The sequence below is a fragment of the Bufo bufo genome, chromosome 4 (assembly GCF_905171765.1).
Source record: "Bufo bufo chromosome 4, aBufBuf1.1, whole genome shotgun sequence".
NCBI classification, from domain to species: domain Eukaryota; kingdom Metazoa; phylum Chordata; class Amphibia; order Anura; family Bufonidae; genus Bufo; species Bufo bufo.
Genome location: NC_053392.1, coordinates 79,822,430 through 79,840,830, shown reverse-complemented (window position 1 = coordinate 79,840,830; position 18,401 = coordinate 79,822,430). Strand labels below are relative to the sequence as shown.

At 45.3% G+C, this 18,401-nt stretch overlaps 1 protein-coding gene across 1 annotated transcript in view; it reads right to left on the bottom strand.

Annotated features, from left to right (window-relative positions):
• The window catches only part of KLHL29 (kelch like family member 29), a 909,740-nt gene that overhangs the window by 95,772 nt on the left and 795,567 nt on the right, over positions 1 to 18,401 (bottom strand). Inside the window, exons 10-12 of the mRNA XM_040427407.1 lie at positions 9,841 to 10,039; positions 7,913 to 8,095; positions 1,326 to 1,506 (exon numbers count right to left, since the gene is read on the bottom strand). Coding sequence (XP_040283341.1) covers positions 1,326 to 1,506; positions 7,913 to 8,095; positions 9,841 to 10,039 — 563 coding nt within the window. The remainder of the gene's footprint in view (positions 1 to 1,325; positions 1,507 to 7,912; positions 8,096 to 9,840; positions 10,040 to 18,401) is intronic.

Genomic DNA, 18,401 nt, shown 5'->3' with positions numbered 1-18,401 from the left:
ATGCAGCCTTACAGGGGGGTGATCAATGACAGAGGGGTGATCAATGACAGGGGGGTGATCAGGGAGTCTATATGGGGTGATCACCCCCGTCATTGATCACCCCCCTGTAAGGCTCCATTCAGACGTCCGTATGTGTTTTGCGGATCCGATCCATCTATCAGTGGATCTGTAAAAATCATACGGTCATCTGAATGGACCCTTACAGGGGGGTGATCAATGACAGGGGGGTGAACAATGACAGGGGGGTGATCAGGGAGTCTATATGGGGTGATCAGGGGTGAATAAGGGGTTAATAAGTGACGGGGGGGTAGTGTAGTGTGATGCTTGGTGCTACATATTACAGAGCTGCCTGTGTCCTCTGGTGGGAACTCCTTCAAGACTGTTGGAAAACCATTTCAGGGGACTACCTCTTGAAGCTCATCAAGAGAATGCCAAGAGTGTGCAAAGCAGTAATCAAAGCAAAAGGTGGCTACTTTGAAGAACCTAAAATATGACATATTTTCAGTTGTTTCACACTTGTTTGTTATGTATATAATTCCACATGTGTTAATTCATAGTTGTGATGCCTTCAGTATGAATCTACAATTTTCATAGTCATGAAAATAAAGAAAACTCTTTGAATGAGAAGGTGTGTCCAAACTTTTGGTCTGTACTGTACCTGTAGGATAACTCCAGATCAACTCTATTACCCAAGAGTCTCATCAAGCATAGGTTGACTTTCAATGCTAAATTGCCATTTTTTAGCAAAAAATTGTGACCAATTATAAACCCTTTCAAAAAGGTGAAGGTTGTGCAAGTGTCAAAGATAAGGATCACCTCTTAGAGCAACCCATCTGTGCTCTAGTGACATCCTAAGCTGTTGGCCAAGCATCCACCAAAGTCCAAGTTTGGTTCTCCTAGAATGGGGATTTGAGGTGGCATCAAACCTCAGAAAGTCCACAGGATTTTCATACAACTACGCAGACCTCCCACCATGATTTTAATACCTTTGTATATAATAGGTTGAAGATTTTTCACATGCATTTTTAGTTGGATTTCAACATATACATGTATTTTGTGCTAAAATCCACCCGCAACCACACTTATTTGTTTTCAATGGCAAACCCCATGTGGCAGCAACCACACTTGTGGATTTTTCTACTGCGGATTTGAAATCTGTGATGCAGAAAAGATTATTGACTTGTCAATTGTCTACTGCAGATTCAATGAGGAATGGCCACATGCTGATTAGACCTATTAAATTAGCCCATATCAGGGTGTGTCTCTGCAGCATGCCAAACATGGAAGTCATATATAGAAGAAATATGGTGAGCAAAATCTCTTACCTTTCAACATGGTCAACATTGCCAGTTACACCAAGGCCACCAATTGTATAGATTTTGCCATCGTATACTAGGCTGTTGTGCCGACACCTTGGGACGATCATCCTGGAGACCAAATTCCAGTTATCGAGTAAAGACATATAGCACCAGACGTCTGCAAGGGTGACCCCGGATTCCATGCCCCCTAAAGGGTTCAAAGATAGAGGTTATTGAGTAGGGGCACGCAACTTACGTGTCCTGTATAACAGTCAGAGCTGTAATATTGGAATTAAGGGGATATTCCCATCTTGACATCCACAGGCAATGCCATACCAGTCCAACTGCTGTGGGCCCCACCTTTGCAATCAGAACCTATCTCTTGAGTACAGGACCCATACTAGCGGTCTCTGTGAATGGTGAGGTGGTTGCTTATGCGCAGCTCTCTCCATTCACTTCTATGGGAGTCTGAAAAGTAAAGTGCACTGTGTTTCATTAAGTTTTTGTGTATATCCAAAGTGATGAGAAAAGGAACAATATCACTGTACTGTTTTTGTTTCTCCAAAATGTAAAGCTAGGCTGGGAATTGGACCATACAGGGGATCATATTAATTGCTTCTTGTGTTGACTAGGTAGAGGATCAGCCCATGCTGGGAGAGATAACCTGCTCTATCGATATTCAGAAACTTGGTATGGCATGCAGGGATTTTCTGACATGTAAGTAAGTCTCTGTGTGATGACTTGATCCTCCCCAGTCTCACAGAAGAAGGAAGGATCAGAGCTCTTCTCATATACCAGCAGCTAATAGAGAGTCCAGGGACTGGATGATAGCTCGCTGCTACGAGGGCATGAGAAAAGTTGGTTGAAATGAAGATCATGTTAATGACAAAGGGAAATCTATGGACCATTTTTCTCCCTGATCTATCCACTAGATGAGGCTATTTGATCACCTTTTGCTCTGCAATGGAGGTAGGAAATTTGTTTTTCTATTTCATCGCATGAAAAGTAACATATCAAACATGCAAGGAATGCAAGGAATCCATGCAGAGACAAGGAGAACATGCATACTTCAAGAAGTGCTTGCTCTGGTTGGATTTGAGCTAACAACCTCCAGGCAACAGTGCAAATCATTAATAGCGCTGAAATTGGTTAGTTTCATTGCATTTCTATATTTTTTGTGCACAAACAGGCACCTATAATGGGCAACTATGGTGGTTTCTGGAACCATACATGGTCTTGACTGATTTTTCGATTAAGCAGCCAGATCTATATATGGCTAGCTGTATTATGAGATTTCTCAATGACTGGCTCAGAGTAGCTTTGGTTGGTATATCTGTGGTTTTTTTCAATCTTAGAAAAGAATACTAAGGAACACCTAATCCAACAAATCCTACGTTCATCCAGTCCCTATAACTAGTTTGTTCCAGGACCAGTATTATTTATCACAAGCCACTATGTCTACCAAAGGAGCGTGGAGCTCCACTTGTGAAGAGTTCACCTACACAATATCAGCATATAATATTTAAAACTGATATCTGGCCTCATCTGTCTTTCACTTCAAGAGTCATTAGATTGGCCCATGTTGGACTCAACTGCACAACCCATAGAGCAATGTGTATATGAGACTATATAGATTGTATTGTAGAATATCATTTGCTAAAAAACCTAAGCCAATGAACTGGCAACCCTTGCACAAAACACTGGGATAAAACAACTTTGATCAAGTCATCTCCATCCATTGAACTGAAAACCTTACACACAACACTGGGATAATACAAGTTTGGCCACATAATCTCCATCCAGTGAGCTAATAGACCATACACCAAACATTGAGATAATACTACTATGATCAAGTCATCTCCATCCATTGAGCTGGAAGAACTTCCACAAAACATTGAGAGAATACAACTTTGGCCGCATCATCTCCATTCACTGACCTGGATGACCTTCCACAACACATTGGGAGAATACAACTTTGGCCACATCATCTCCATTCATTAACTTGGATGACCTTCCACAACGCATTGGGAGAATACAACTTTGGCCACGTCATCTCCATTCATTGACATGGAAGACCTTCCACAAAACATTGGGAGAATACAACTCTGGCCACGTCATCTCATCCAATGAACTTCCACAATACATTGGCATAATACAACTTTGGTCATTTCATCTCCATCCAGTGAACTAATAGACCTTCCACAAGACATTGGGATAATACTGCTTTGGTCATGCATCTCCATCCAAAGAACTTGTAGACTTTCCATAAAACATTGGGATAATACAACTATGATCTTATCATCTCCATCCAATGCTTACAAAGAGACAAGGGTTAATCAGCAGTACTCTGATCTAAGAATTGAGTATTTAGGAAAACAGAGTTATACAGAAAGTGCAGCCTGCCTGGAGCAAGTCATGGAAGCCTCCGACTCTATGCCGCTGAGAATAAGCCAGCCTAAAGCTTTCTCTAGCTAGTGTTGGATCCTGTGGAGCTGATTAGCATTTCTTATTTTACAAATGTTTCCTCAGTGTCTGAGCTGCCTCTAATGCACACAATTGGTGTGGGCAGATCCTCATTAAGCAGCTCGAGCAATAGAATTTAATTAGCCTGCAGACAAATACACACACAAAAAAACATGTACAAGACCCAAAAAAGTCTTATCCTTATCCTCCTGAAAGTGCATTTTCTTGCTTGGCTGGTCTATGCACCAAGTCAGTTGACCAACGGGCAGGGGAATGTGTATGGCAGAATAAATAATGCAATGTAATGACTTTATCCTTAGCTTCAATACAGACTTAAAACTAGGATCAGTTTAATACCATCTGCACTGTGGTCCCTACTGACGGACATGAGAAAATAAAGACTTAAAAGCCTGTTCATCAAGGCTTCATCGCACACAAGTACAGACACTCTGACGAATACAATCACATAATAAGACTTTTATCGGGCGCATAAACATAAAGCTTTCATGAGCAGGCCCCCCACGTGGCAGGGATCGCTATACCCATAATATAAATGCTATAAAATACATAACATTTTAATGTCTGTGCCTTGACCAATTTGATTGAACCAGCTCTGCATCAGTAAAAAGGAAGAACTGACACAAGGAAAACGTCATTATAGAAAACTATAGTTAGAATCTTATTTAACTGTAGTCTGCTTAGGCTCTATATATCTTTCCACCATCCTAACTTCCTAACAGTCCAGTTAAAATTGGAAAAACCCTGCCAAACATGTAACTTTTTTTATTGTAGATTTTTAATGTGTGCCTGCAGTAAATCTTGTTGGCGCACAACTCAGGGGACACTATTGCATTTTAACCCCTTAGTGACATTATTAATTTTAGCCTTAAGAACCAATAATATTTTCCCCCTTTTGGGGTATATATTGTGTATTAAATAACTTTTATTATATTACTTTTAGGGAGAAAGATAAAAAACTGCAATTTTTACATTATTTTGAGGATTTTTTTTTACTGTGTTTACTGTGTGGTAAAAATAATATAATTTTATTATCTGGGTCACTACAATGATAATAATGTCACATTTCTAGATATTTTTACTATTTTTCCTTTCCTCCTGCTCCCTCATTCTCCTCCAGACAGGGGGGGGGGACTGGTGATGGGGGTTGGGCTGATTTATCTGCTTATATCTCTGGTTTGGTACCAGCTAGAGACATTGTACTGTTTGAAAACTGACATTCTAAACTTTCAGACAATACCAGAATGACAGCATTTTGTTCAGTTCAGGGGAAGATATCACCGATAGAAATCGGGATGCAGTGAATGCAACTGAAAGTGAAAGTAAAAGCAGTTTTTACCCATGATTAGGAATCCTAGCGAGTGCTTGTAACGAACTTCAAGGTTTTATTATTTCATATTATATCCAATTGATACATGGACGCGTTTCAGCATATCCAGCTTTCATCAGCTGCTGAAATTGTGTTTTTATATGCTGATGAAAGCTGGATATGCTGAAACGCGTCCATGTATCAATTGGATATAATATGAAATAATAAAACCTTGAAGTTTATTACAAGCACTCACTGGGATTCGTTTTACTTACGTTGTGATCTCGTATCCTCCCCGTGCGGGTGTACCCTTGGTCCAGATCCCAGCTATTCCTTGGTTTACCCATGATTATTCCTGACTCGATTTCTAACAGTGATATCTCCTCTGTTGCTGTCATTCTGGAATGTCAGCTTTCAAACAAGTCCAGTTGCATGTTTCTAGCTGCTACCATTCAGGAGATAGCAACATCTAAAGCAGCTTTTCCCCCTCTACTTTCTGCCTTAACCTAGCTCCGGCAGAACAGTTAGCTACTTTTCCCATGGCTCGAGCTGGACTCCAGCAAAACAGTTAGGTGGTTAAAGAAACTACTACACTAACAATAATATCTGCATAATATTCAACCCTTAGAGTCCCATACATGTATAGCGGAAGGAGGGGAAATAAATATGGAACCCAATCATGAGTGCAGTGGGCAGGGCTCTATAGGAACCAGGCTTGCAATGTAGTACAAACCGGATTCCAAAAAAGTTGGGACACTATACAAATCGTGAATAAAAACTGAATGCAATGATGTTGAGGTGCCAACTTCTAATATTTTATTCAGAATAGAACATAAATCACGGAACAAAAGTTTAAACTGAGAAAATGTACCATTTTAAGGGAAAAATATGTTGAATCAGAATTTTATGGTGTCAACAAATCCCCAAAAAGTTGGGACAAGGCCATTTTCACCACTGTGTGGCATCTCCCCTTCTTCTTACAACACTCAACAGACGTCTGAGGACCGAGGAGACCAGTTTCTCAAGTTTAGAAATAGGAATGCTCTCCCATTCTTGTCTAATACAGGCCTCTAACTGTTCAATCTTCTTGGGCCTTCTTTGTTGCACCTTCCTCTTTATGATGCGCCAAATGTTCTCTATAGGTGAAAGATCTGGACTGCAGACTGGCCATTTCAGTACCCGGATCCTTCTCCTACGCAGCCATGATGTTGTGATTGATGCAGAATGTGGTCTGGCATTATCTTGTTGAAAAATGCAGGGTCTTCCCTGAAAGAGATGACGTCTGGATGGGAGCATATGTTGTTCTAGAACCTGAATATATTTTTCTGCATTGAAGGTGCCTTTCCAGACATGCAAGCTGCCCATGCCACACGCACTCATGCAACCCCATACCATCAGAGATGCAGGCTTCTGAACTGAGCGTTGATAACAACTTGGGTTGTCCTTGTCCTCTTTGGTCTGGATGACATGGCGTCCCAGATTGCTAAAAAAAACTTCGAATCGTGACTCGTCTGACCACAGAACAGTCTTCCATTTTGCCACACTCCATTTTAAATTATCCCTGGCCCAGTGAAAACGCCTGAGCTTGTGGATCTTGCTTAGAAATGGCTTCTTCTTTGCACTGTAGAGTTTCAGCTGGCAACGGCGGATGGCACGTTGGATTGTGTTCACTGACAATGGTTTCTGGAAGTATTCCTGAGCCCATTCTGTGATTTCCTTTACAGTAGCATCCCTGTTTGTGGTGCAGTGTCGTTTAAGGGCCCGGAGATCACGGGCATCCAGTATGGTTTTACGGCCTTGACCCTTACGCACAGAGATTGTTCAAGATTCTCTGAATCTTCGGATGATGTTATGCACAGTTGATGATGATAGATGCAAAGTCTTTGCAATTTTTCACTGGGTAACACCTTTCTGATATTGCTCCACTATCTTTCTGCGCAACATTGTGGGAATTGGTGATCCTCTACCCATCTTGGCTTCTGAGAGACACTGACACTCTGAGAAGCTCTTTTTATACCCAATCATGTTGCCAATTGACCTAATTAGTGTTATTTGTTCTTCCAGCTCTTCGTTATGCTCAAATTTACTTTTTCCAGCCTCTTATTGCTACTTGTCCCAACTTTTTGGGGATTTGTTGACACCGTAAAAATTGGAATCAACGTATTTTTCCTTTAAAATGATACATTTACTCGGATTAAACGTTTGATCTGTCATCTACGTTCTATTACAAATAAAATATTGACATTTGCCATCTCCACATCATTGCATTCAGTTTTTATTCACAATTTGTTTAGTGTCCCAACTTTTTTGGAATCCGGTTTGTACTATCGAACTACAATGTAAGCTAAAAGTGATCTGAAAATCGCATATTGTAGCCTCCTAGGGGAGTCTAAAAGTTAAACAAAAGTAACAAAAAAGTAAAAAATAAAAATTCTAATCGCACTCCTACCTTTCCCCAGAATTAGGGTTTTCTGATGACAAGTATTGCCTGATCCCTAGGTGCATTGGTATCTCTCACCCTTGTACGTTAGCCGCCAACTACACAAAGACTATTTCAAGAGAGAGAGACCTGGTGGCTCCTATACAGCGAAGTCCAGATCCTTGTATAGTTTTAAAAGGGTGAATACCAGGGGATCTCCAGGATAACACCCTTAGGTCTAGCCCAACACCAAACCAGTTAAAGTAGTTGTTACAGTGGATCCACATCCACTGTCCGTTATACCAATTTGGTGCTTTACCCAAAAAGAACTTGCAATCCATTTAGGGGAGTTTTACTGTGCTCAAATATATATCATTTGATTATTACATAAAATAAAGTTCTTACCTGACAAATAGATATTGTCCCCTGCGCTCACAACACTGAAAAATTCCCGGTCATAGAAGGGTAGGCTTGCCAGTGGGTACCATTTATTGATTTGCGGATTTAAACAAGTGACAGCTGTCAGTGTCCTCTGATTCATTCCTATCATTTGCCGACCCCCAACTAAAACAATCACTTCAGCCACACCTGCAAAGAGGGAAAGAATACATCAAGCTGCAGTTCCAATGTGCATTTGATAAGCATATCTGCATTTTACTGAATTAGACCTTAAAGCAACCTTTCATAATAGCAGCAGCAGGGGGGTAATGTGCTGATCTTGTGGGAAGCAGTGACCTGTCCACTCACAATTAGGCCAGTGAGGACTAGACTATGTGGCAGAAAAAATGTCATGACATAGAAATGGATTGAACACTGTGTAGCTCACCACGTCTTGGGAATGGCATGTGCTGATCTTGCAGGGGAAAGTGACTAGTACATAGACATGATTAAGTGAGGAAAAGACTGCATGTGAAAAGGACAATGGCATGCCAAAGACAGAGTGAACTTTGTGTCGCTACCCAGGCGAGGGTAATTATAGCAGCAGGAGAGGATTGGGCTGATTGTGTGGGAGGCAGCGACCTGTTCATTTTTGTGATTTAGTTAGTAAGGACTGGGATGCCTATTATAAATGTCAGCAAGAACATGACAGCAGCGGGCAAACAGAGACCTGTACACTCAGATGATGCAGAAAATGTATTCAAGCAGGAAGTTAAAGACAGAAATTTAAATAAGGAACAGCACAGATAACATCCTTCAAGCTGTACCATTATATTACAGTATATATTATATATTTACTATTTGTACAACACAACAAACTATTGCAAGACTCATGAACATCATCTCCTCAAAATCTGTAACAAATGTCTTAAAGGGACTGTTCACCTTTAAAAACCTTCATCAAAGTACTTGTTAGGGACATTGGTTAGGGTTATGCTGACATATTGACTCATTAGATGTGAGCCTGTGAAAAACCACTGAATAGTTTGTCCATTGATACAGTAAGTTAAAAGAGACAACTCTAAATACCACTAGGTTGTCCACAAAAATAAAAATGTCCACCCCTAGATTAAGTCATTGACCTAAAATGGACACAAAAGCAATCAATATCAGACACCATCACCATGAAGTAATGAAGGTATAGGTCTATGTATACTGGTCTTTAAAAGCTATGGACACCTATGGAAGCAATTTTTTGGATTATTGCATTGTACTCATTTTGAGCTAAAAATCATTCTTTTCATTTGGTCTTTATTAAAAATGTTGAGCCCCTTTCTCTGTACAGCCTAGAGATTCTCAAGTAGCAGGCTCTGTATATTTACTGTGATTCGTCAAGCAGCTAAGCTCAGCTTATCTGTGATCTCTGACCTCCTAAACACTCATTATAGCTCATTTCTTATCTTACTGATAAGAATGTGGTTTAAGTAAGTGTTTTTGAGCTACTGGTAATTTAGAAATAAGGGTTATTAGATGACCAGATCAAAGTGAAAATATGATTCTCACAGCTAGCCAGAAGTTAACCCTTTATGACAAAGCTGCTAAATATTTTTAATAAAGACCAACTGACAAAATGATTTTAAGCTCAAATTGTGTAAAATGCTATCAAATTGTCCCCGAAGGTGTCCACAGCCTTTAAATTTCATCTTATGAAGCTATGCATGCATTCTTCATCCTCTTAAGAAACCTGCCCAAAGTACAAGCTGAACCAATGGCAAGTCTTCATATTCTCTAAGAACCACTTATACATTCCAATGTGGTTGTCTTCTCCTGTGTTGACCAACTCCCTTGCTGACTATGCTTTACTCAGAGTTCTACCCTACAGTTCACCAAATTTTCATCCATCCAACCTAACAAGGACAACAAATAATAGTCATTTCCCCCACCATTTCCATTACCTGCTGATAGTCTTGGCCTCGTGCGCGGAGTTTGCATCTCTTGCCGGGCGTGAGGAAGCATGTGATATCTCTTTGCCTCATTGACTAAATCCCGGCAAGCCTCTGATGACTTTATCAGCTCCTCATTGTCGACAACATTGAGCAGATAGCTTGGATGGATGAAGGGAAGGCGGACGACGGCCAACAATTCAGCAGAATGCTGAAAAAGAAGATTCCACAGAACATGTTCAGTGTCAGACTTTATCTGAGATAGCAGCTCCTTTCCTCTTTTCGTCCTGCAACAAAGAATCTGTTACGGTACAAAGGGCTTGGAATTGAATGGTCTCGGGATGTAGAAACCGCACAGCAGGTTTACTAACATGTATTCAAAGAGGATGGGGTCTTATGTCATTCATATTACAAGTACAAATACAACCAGCTTTAACAAAAGGTTCAATCAAAAACTACGAGAAGATAGGAAATGGATGGTGTCTCGTCTGTGATCTAGAAAGAAAGCAGGAAGGAACAGACATTTTGGTGGTCAAAGGTGGAGTCTTGTTTAATGTTTCCAATAAAAAAATGTATGCAAATTGTAAAAAATGTATTTCAATGAGTCTGACACACAGATAGGTAAGGAAAGACATTGCCATGTTTTCCATAGTGATTACATCGGCTGCTAAAACAAGCACCGATCCCTGATGCTTGCTAATTAGGGGCGGATTGGCCACAGACCTTACGTCGGGGTGGAGTAGGGATGGGGTCATTAGTATTTTGTGCTGCACCATGTATTTGGTTCTGCTGGGGCAGTATTCTGTGCTGCACTACAGTTTTGCTGGCCCCACGTACTTATATTGACCCTGTCTTCTGTGTGCAGAGGTTTTCTTCCGGCCGATTCTCGGCATATTTGCCGGAATGCGGACAGAGCCTTACAAACTTCTGGCAATGCCAGAATACACAGCCTGCCGGATCTCCACCGCTAGTGTGAAACTGGCCTAACGTTCCCAAGATTTGCTTTTATACATCACAATAATCAGGTGGGTTTTTTCAGTAACTTGATTGTTGTTTCATCCCCTCATGCGTGGTTTTATACCAAAAGATAGGCAAATGCCCAGTTTACTTCAGTGGATGGGCTGCCTTCGACTGATGGTTTTTGGGTCAGCATGAAAGATGCTATCAACGACAAACACATTACAGTTCGCCGTTTGATCACTGCATATGTTTACACTAGTCAACGACTGGGTACGAACGTTATCGTCCTGGCCTTTAATATATATACATCCAATCAGATTTAGCTGTCCGATTGAGTGATGGATATGGAATGCATAGATAGTATCAAATCAGAGCTGCCAGCTTACTGTAGCTCAGCAACCATTTAAGTAAGCTGTGGTATGCCGGCATTGCCACCACACAGTGGATGGAGCATTCTGTCTCCGGCTCCTTCCACTGTTATCTTTCCACCCAAACAGTAGGTGTGCCCCACCGATCTGACACTATATCAGCAATATCTAGAAACAGGAAAACCCCTTTAAAGGGGTTATCAAGGTAATCATTTTGATGACCTATCCATAGAATAAGTCATGAACATCATATAGGCGATGGTCCGAGTCCTGGCACAGTCGCCGATTAGCTGTTTCAGGAAGCTGCGGGGCTCACCTGAGCAGATGTGAGCTCTGCGGCCTCCCGGGCGCTTAACAGAAAGAGCGCCATAAATTGGATAGCGGCTATGCTTGGTATTGCAGCTCGGCCCCGTTGACTTGAATGATGCTGAGCTGCAACAAGGCCATTTGACTGACGTACGATGATGTCATATGGCTTAGGAATAGCGTTCACGGAGAGCCCAGCTTCTTCTAACAGTTGATCGGTGAGGATCTTTGGTGTCGGACCTCCACTGATCTGAGGATGACCTATGAGTCCCTGCTTCAGCACACAAAACACCGGCATAGGCGATCTTTGAAGTTTCAGAGTGTCACGGAACCATGAACCAGACGTACAACAAGAGATAAATGAAAATAAGAAGGCTTTATTGAAAATAAAGCTGTAAAGCAAAAAGTCCAAACGGATGGTGAAACCGAGCAGAGTCTTTGCGAAGCCAGAGGTCAGGAACCAGAAGGGTAGTCAGACGAAGCCAGGATCAGGAACCAGCAGGGTAGTCAGACGAAGCCAGGATCAGGAACCAGCAGGGTAGTCAGACGAAGCCAGGATCAGGAACCAGCAGGGTAGTCAGACGAAGCCAGGATCAGGAACCAGAAGCAGCAGCAGTCTTAGAAGCATGTGAACACAAGAGGACCAAGCAAGGAACTGAAGCCACAGACCTCCTATATATATGAGCTAGGCATCCAGCTCCTCCCAGGGGAAGGAGGAGCCGCAGGGTGGAAGGCTACAAGAAACCCAGGACCCAAGATGGCCGCCAGCACATGTCAAACGAAGGAGAGCAGCAAGCAGGTAAGACCATGACAGTACCTCCCCCTCAAGGGCCCCTTCTCCGCGGAGCACAAAACGGTTTCTGAGGGAAGCGTGCGTGGAAGGCTCGGAGCAAGGCAGGAGCATGGACATCTGCGGAGGGAACCCAGGAACGCTCCTCTGGACCATAACCACGCCAATGGACCAAAAACTGCAACCGACCGCGGACCAGGCGTGAGTCCAGGATATTGCTCACCTCATATTCCTCACGATTGCCCACTTGGACCGGACGAGGCCGAGGAACCGAGGAAGTGAAACGATTACACACCAGTGGCTTCAACAGGGAGACATGAAACACGTTGGAGATCCGCATGCCAGGAGGAAGCGCAAGGGCATAGGCTACCGGGTTTACCCTGCGAAGCACTCGGAAGGGACCAACAAAGCGAGGCGCCAGCTTGGGAGTGGGCACTCGAAGGTTGAGGTTGCGGGTGGACAACCATACACGGTCTCCGACCTGGTAGGAAGGAGCAGGCGCTCGTCTGCGATCAGCCTGGAATCTCTGGCGCTGCGCAGAGACCTCAAGGGACTTCTGGATCTGTACCCAAGAAGCACGTAGGACGGAAAGGTGATCCTCCACAGCCGGAATATCCTGGGGAGAGAATACCTCCGGTAACACGGCAGGTTGGAACCCATAATTGGCCATGAAGGGAGACGTCCCAGAGGAAGAGTTCACCGCCGTGTTCCTGGCAAACTCAGCCCAAGGCAGGAGGTCAACCCAATTGTCTTGGTGATCGGAGACATAGCAACGAAGGAATTGCTCCAAGGCCTGATTGGATCGTTCTGCGGCCCCATTGGACTGAGGGTGGTAGGCCGAGGAGAAGGAGAGATGAATCCCCAACTGGGAGCAAAAGGCGCGCCAGAACCTGGACACAAACTGACTCCCCCGATCCGACACAATCTCCTTAGGCAAACCGTGCAACCGGAAGACCTCCCTGGCAAAAATCGTGGCCAACTCTTGTGCAGAGGGTAACTTCTTGAGAGGAACACAGTGGCACATTTTGGAAAACCGATCCACAATCATGAGAATGACCGTATGGCCTCGGGATGCAGGGAGGTCCACAATGAAATCCATCCCCAGGTGTGACCATGGGCGCTCCCCGGTGGCTATGGGTTGCAGAAGGCCCAACGGAAGGTGCCGAGGGGACTTACTCTGGGCACAAACGGAGCATGCCGCTACATATGCGGCGATGTCGGAACGTAGGGAAGGCCACCAGAACAGACGTGAAACAGCCCAGGACAGCTGATTCTTTCCAGGATGCCCCGCGGTCTTGGAGTTATGGTAGGTTCGCAACAACCGAGTGCGCAACTCCTCAGGCACAAAACATCTGCCGTTGGGTCTCCCAGAGGGAGCACCAGATTGAGCCGCCAAAATCTGCTCACCCAGGGGAGAGGTCAGGCTGGTGCGAATGGCGGCCAGGATCTGATTCGGAGGTATGACCGAAGTCGGAATCGACTCCTCCCTGGACAGCTCGGAGTACTGCCGTGATAAGGCATCCGCCCTGATGTTCTTGGAACCGGGTAGGTAGGAGACCACGTAATTAAAACGTGACAAGAACAGAGCCCATCTGGCCTGACGTGGTGTCAATCTCTTGGCCTCAGAAAGGTAGGTCAGATTCTTGTGGTCCGTCAGGATGAGAACCGGAACCACCGAACCCTCGAGCAAGTGCCTCCATTCTTTAAGGGCCTGCACGATGGCCAATAACTCCCTGTCACCAATCTGATAGTTGCACTCCGCGGAAGACAGTTTCCGGGAGTAAAACCCACAAGGAAGCAGAGGACCCTCTGGTGTTCTACGCTGAGACAGAAGGGCGCCTACTCCCGTCTCAGACGCGTCCACCTCGAGGACAAAGGGCAACCCAGGGTTGGGATGCGACAGAATCGGAGCCGACACAAAGGCGGACTTTAGGGCCTCAAAAGCTCGGATGGCCTCGAGCGGCCAGACCTGGGAATTACTGCCCTTCCTGGTCAGATCCGTGAGAGGCTTGGCCAGCATGGAAAAGTCCCTGATGAACTTCCGATAATAATTGGCGAAGCCCAAAAAGCGCTGCAGGGAACGAAGACCACTGGGCTGGGGCCACTGTAAGACAGCCGAAACCTTCTCAGGATCCATGGAGAACCCCTCAGCGGAAATGATGTAACCTAAGAAGGTTACCTGGGATCGGTGAAATTCGCATTTCTCAAGCTTACCGAACAGCTTGTTCTCTCGTAACCGTTGCAACACTCGTCTGACATCCAGAATGTGGGCCTCCATGGATTCAGAATATACCAAGATGTCATCCAAATAGACTACCACACACTGCTGCAACAGGTCACGGAAAACATCGTTGATGAATTCCTGAAAGACTGCGGGCGCATTGCACAACCCAAAGGGCATAACCAAGGATTCGTAATGACCGGTCCTGGTGTTAAACGCGGTCTTCCACTCATCGCCCGCCTTGATCCTTACCAGGTTATATGCCGCCCTCAGGTCGAGTTTGGTAAAGACCGTGGCCCCTTTAAGGCGATCGAACAGCTCGGAAATCAAGGGTATCGGGTAAGCGTTCTTGATCGTGATGCGATTGAGACCCCTGTAATCGATGCAAGGCCTCAACTCACCGCCCTTCTTTTTCACAAAGAAAAATCCAGCCCCTGCCGGGGACGAAGATTTGCGAATGTGTCCGCGTGAAAGCGCCTCCCTCACGTACTCCTCCATGGCCTCATTCTCCGCTACCGACAGTGGATAGACTTTGCCACGAGGAGGAACGGCACCAGATTGTAACTCTATGGCACAATCGTATGGGCGGTGCGGAGGTAGGGCAACCGCGCGCACCTTATCGAATACATCCCGGTACTCCTCGTATTCAGGAGGCAACAGAGAGTCCGAGGAAGTACACAGCAACTTGACAGACCCATGGATGCAACTAGCCCCACACTGCGGTGACCACGAGAGGATCTCGACCGATCTCCAATCGAAAGTCGGATTATGCTTCTGGAGCCAGGGGTACCCCAAGACCACCGAGTAGTGTGGAGACGAAATAACCTGGAGGCAGACCGACTCTCTGTGAACGGCACCAATGGCTATCCCCACTGGAAGGGTCTCATGAGTCACGTGTGGCGGCAGAAGGGGTCTGCCGTCTATCGCCTCAAGAGCCAGTGGGGAACCTCGAGCCTGCAGAGGAATGGAATTGGCGGCAGCGAACACACTATCAATGAACAAACCACCAGCACCAGAGTCCACCAACGCCTGGGTCGTCACCGAGCCCCCGACCCAGGAGAGGACAACAGTGATCAGTGGTTTGTCAACGCGGGAAACCGGGGACGAGGAGACTCCACCCAAGATCTGCCCCCGACAGGATCTCAGGGTACGAGCGTTTCCCGGACGGTTCGGACATGCCAACCGAAAATGCCCACCGAGACCACAGTACATGCATCGGCCCTCGCGTCTCCGGAGTGCCCTCTCCCCCTCGGACAGGCGAGCAAACCCCAGCTGCATGGGTTCACCCCCAGACAAGTCATCCCCAGGAGGCGTGGGAGGAGAGGGAGGCACGGGTGGGACAGCAAACGTAGGCACCAATCTGTTAGAAGACCTCCGCAGGTTCTCCTTAAAGGAAGGTCTCTCCCTGAGTCTGGTGTCAATCAAAATCAGGAAAGAAATAAGAGACTCGAGCTCAACTGGTAGGTCCTTAGCTGCAACCTCATCCTTCAAGGCATCCGAGAGACCATGAGAGAAAGCAGCGACCAGAGCCTCATTATTCCAGCCCACCTCTGCTGCCAGGGTACGAAACTCAATGGCGTATTCAGCTACGGATCGTGAACCCTGTCTGATGGACATAAGGAGCTTCGCAGCAGAGGCAGCACGAGCCGGCACATCGAATACCTTCCGAAGAGAAGCAACAAAACCGGAAAACTCGGCAACCACCGGATTGTTGTTCTCCCATAAAGGGCTGGCCCAGGCCAAGGCCTTGTCCGAGAGCAGCGAGATCAAGAAGCCCACCTTTGATCTCTCAGTAGGAAAGGCATGTGGCAGCAACTCGAAATAAATGCCCACCTGGTTAAGGAAACCTCGGCACTGAGTTGGCTCTCCCCCAAAGCGCTGTGGAAGAGGGGCAGAACCGGTCATACCCCGAAACACCGCAGGCGCAACAACAGGTGTCGGGGTAGACTCTGGCGCAACAACCGGAGCGGCAGTAGGAGCGAGCCCAGGAGCGACAACCGACCCATCGGCAACGGGAGCGAAATGAGCCGTGCGTTCAAGCAGGGTTTGCAACGCCACAGCGAACCGACCCAACAGGTGATCCTGCTGATCAAGTCTGGCAACCAGCGTGGGTAGCGAGGATGGCCCTGTACCGTCAGAATTCATGGCTTGGTCCTAATGTCACGGAACCATGAACCAGACGTACAACAAGAGATAAATGAAAATAAGAAGGCTTTATTGAAAATAAAGCTGTAAAGCAAAAAGTCCAAACGGATGGTGAAACCGAGCAGAGTCTTTGCGAAGCCAGAGGTCAGGAACCAGAAGGGTAGTCAGACGAAGCCAGGATCAGGAACCAGCAGGGTAGTCAGACGAAGCCAGGATCAGGAACCAGCAGGGTAGTCAGACGAAGCCAGGATCAGGAACCAGCAGGGTAGTCAGACGAAGCCAGGATCAGGAACCAGAAGCAGCAGCAGTCTTAGAAGCATGTGAACACAAGAGGACCAAGCAAGGAACTGAAGCCACAGACCTCCTATATATATGAGCTAGGCATCCAGCTCCTCCCAGGGGAAGGAGGAGCCGCAGGGTGGAAGGCTACAAGAAACCCAGGACCCAAGATGGCCGCCAGCACATGTCAAACGAAGGAGAGCAGCAAGCAGGTAAGACCATGACACAGAGATTCTTCTTTATTTCAAATATTTACGCATAAAGGATAAAAACAACGCGTTTTGGGGAATCTCAAGTCCTCTTCATCAGGTTAGAAGTTACTATACCAGTGTTACTATGCCAGTGTTTTGGGCGCCGAAGCAGGGATTTTGACCTATTTATCTCCTTGTGAGATTGGGCATCTTATTCTGAGGAACCATTCCACTCGACAACTGAACTTCTGGTACCAAAAAGCTTACAATAGGTTTGTGCCTATCTCTAGCACAACCCTCTAAGGTGAGCATCCATTTTTCACTCTATTAATCATACAAACGGTGTAGAACATACTACCCTATTGTGCGTTTTGTTCGTGCCCCAACTATCTAGGCATGCCCGAATATTTGAATTCCTATCCTGAGATTAGGTCATCAATATCAATTCGTGGATAACCCCTGGCCATACACATTACATAAATGTCAGCCGAATCCAGCTATTTCGGAGGGAACGGCCAACCATCTAATGTTGACTCTCTCCTGAGAAAAGAGGTTGGTGGAGATAAGGGTTGGGCATGTTGTATTTCAACAGTCCAATCTTTTTTTTCTGGTGGAGACAAGCTGCTGCCAGAGGAGCATGTAATGTCTTGTAACTGCTTAAAGTACCTTACAATCTAATTTCTCTCCACCAGCTGCTGGCAGTACCTTTTTGGGATAATTGTCAGAAGATACACTGTCCCGAGGAACCCTACCAAAGACCCCAGAGCTAGGCAACCCAGCTGGGCCAATAAGCTCTTCAAGTGTGGTATCAGATGGGTCTCTGATGTGCAGGTTCTATGTCCAGAGCAGATACCACCTTCATAGGTGGGGGTTCTCTGTCTCCTTAGCACAGGGGACAAGTCATCGTGTGCCATATGCCATCAAATCAGGGGGTTATATAAGTCAATCCAATTAACGAAGAGGCGAAGCAAATAAACAGCCGTATAAAACTTTGGCAATAAGTTTTTCTAGATATTTTCTGCTCTACTTTATTATTCCGCACAATCCCCTTTAGTATCCAATTGAACAATAATAGCTACAACAAGATGCAAATTAATCTAATTTCACAGGCAGAACCATTATAACAAGGACGCATTTCTTGAAAAGGAGAATATTCTCTCTATTCAGAATGCACTTCCATAACCCTCGGGAGCATATGGCAATCTCTAAGGCTTATTTTGTAATAAAGAGACACAGATAACCTTTGGATTGAGGAGGCTGTCTATTCCACTACAATCTGAAAAGAAAAAATCCGCCAGTCACAAAGACATTGC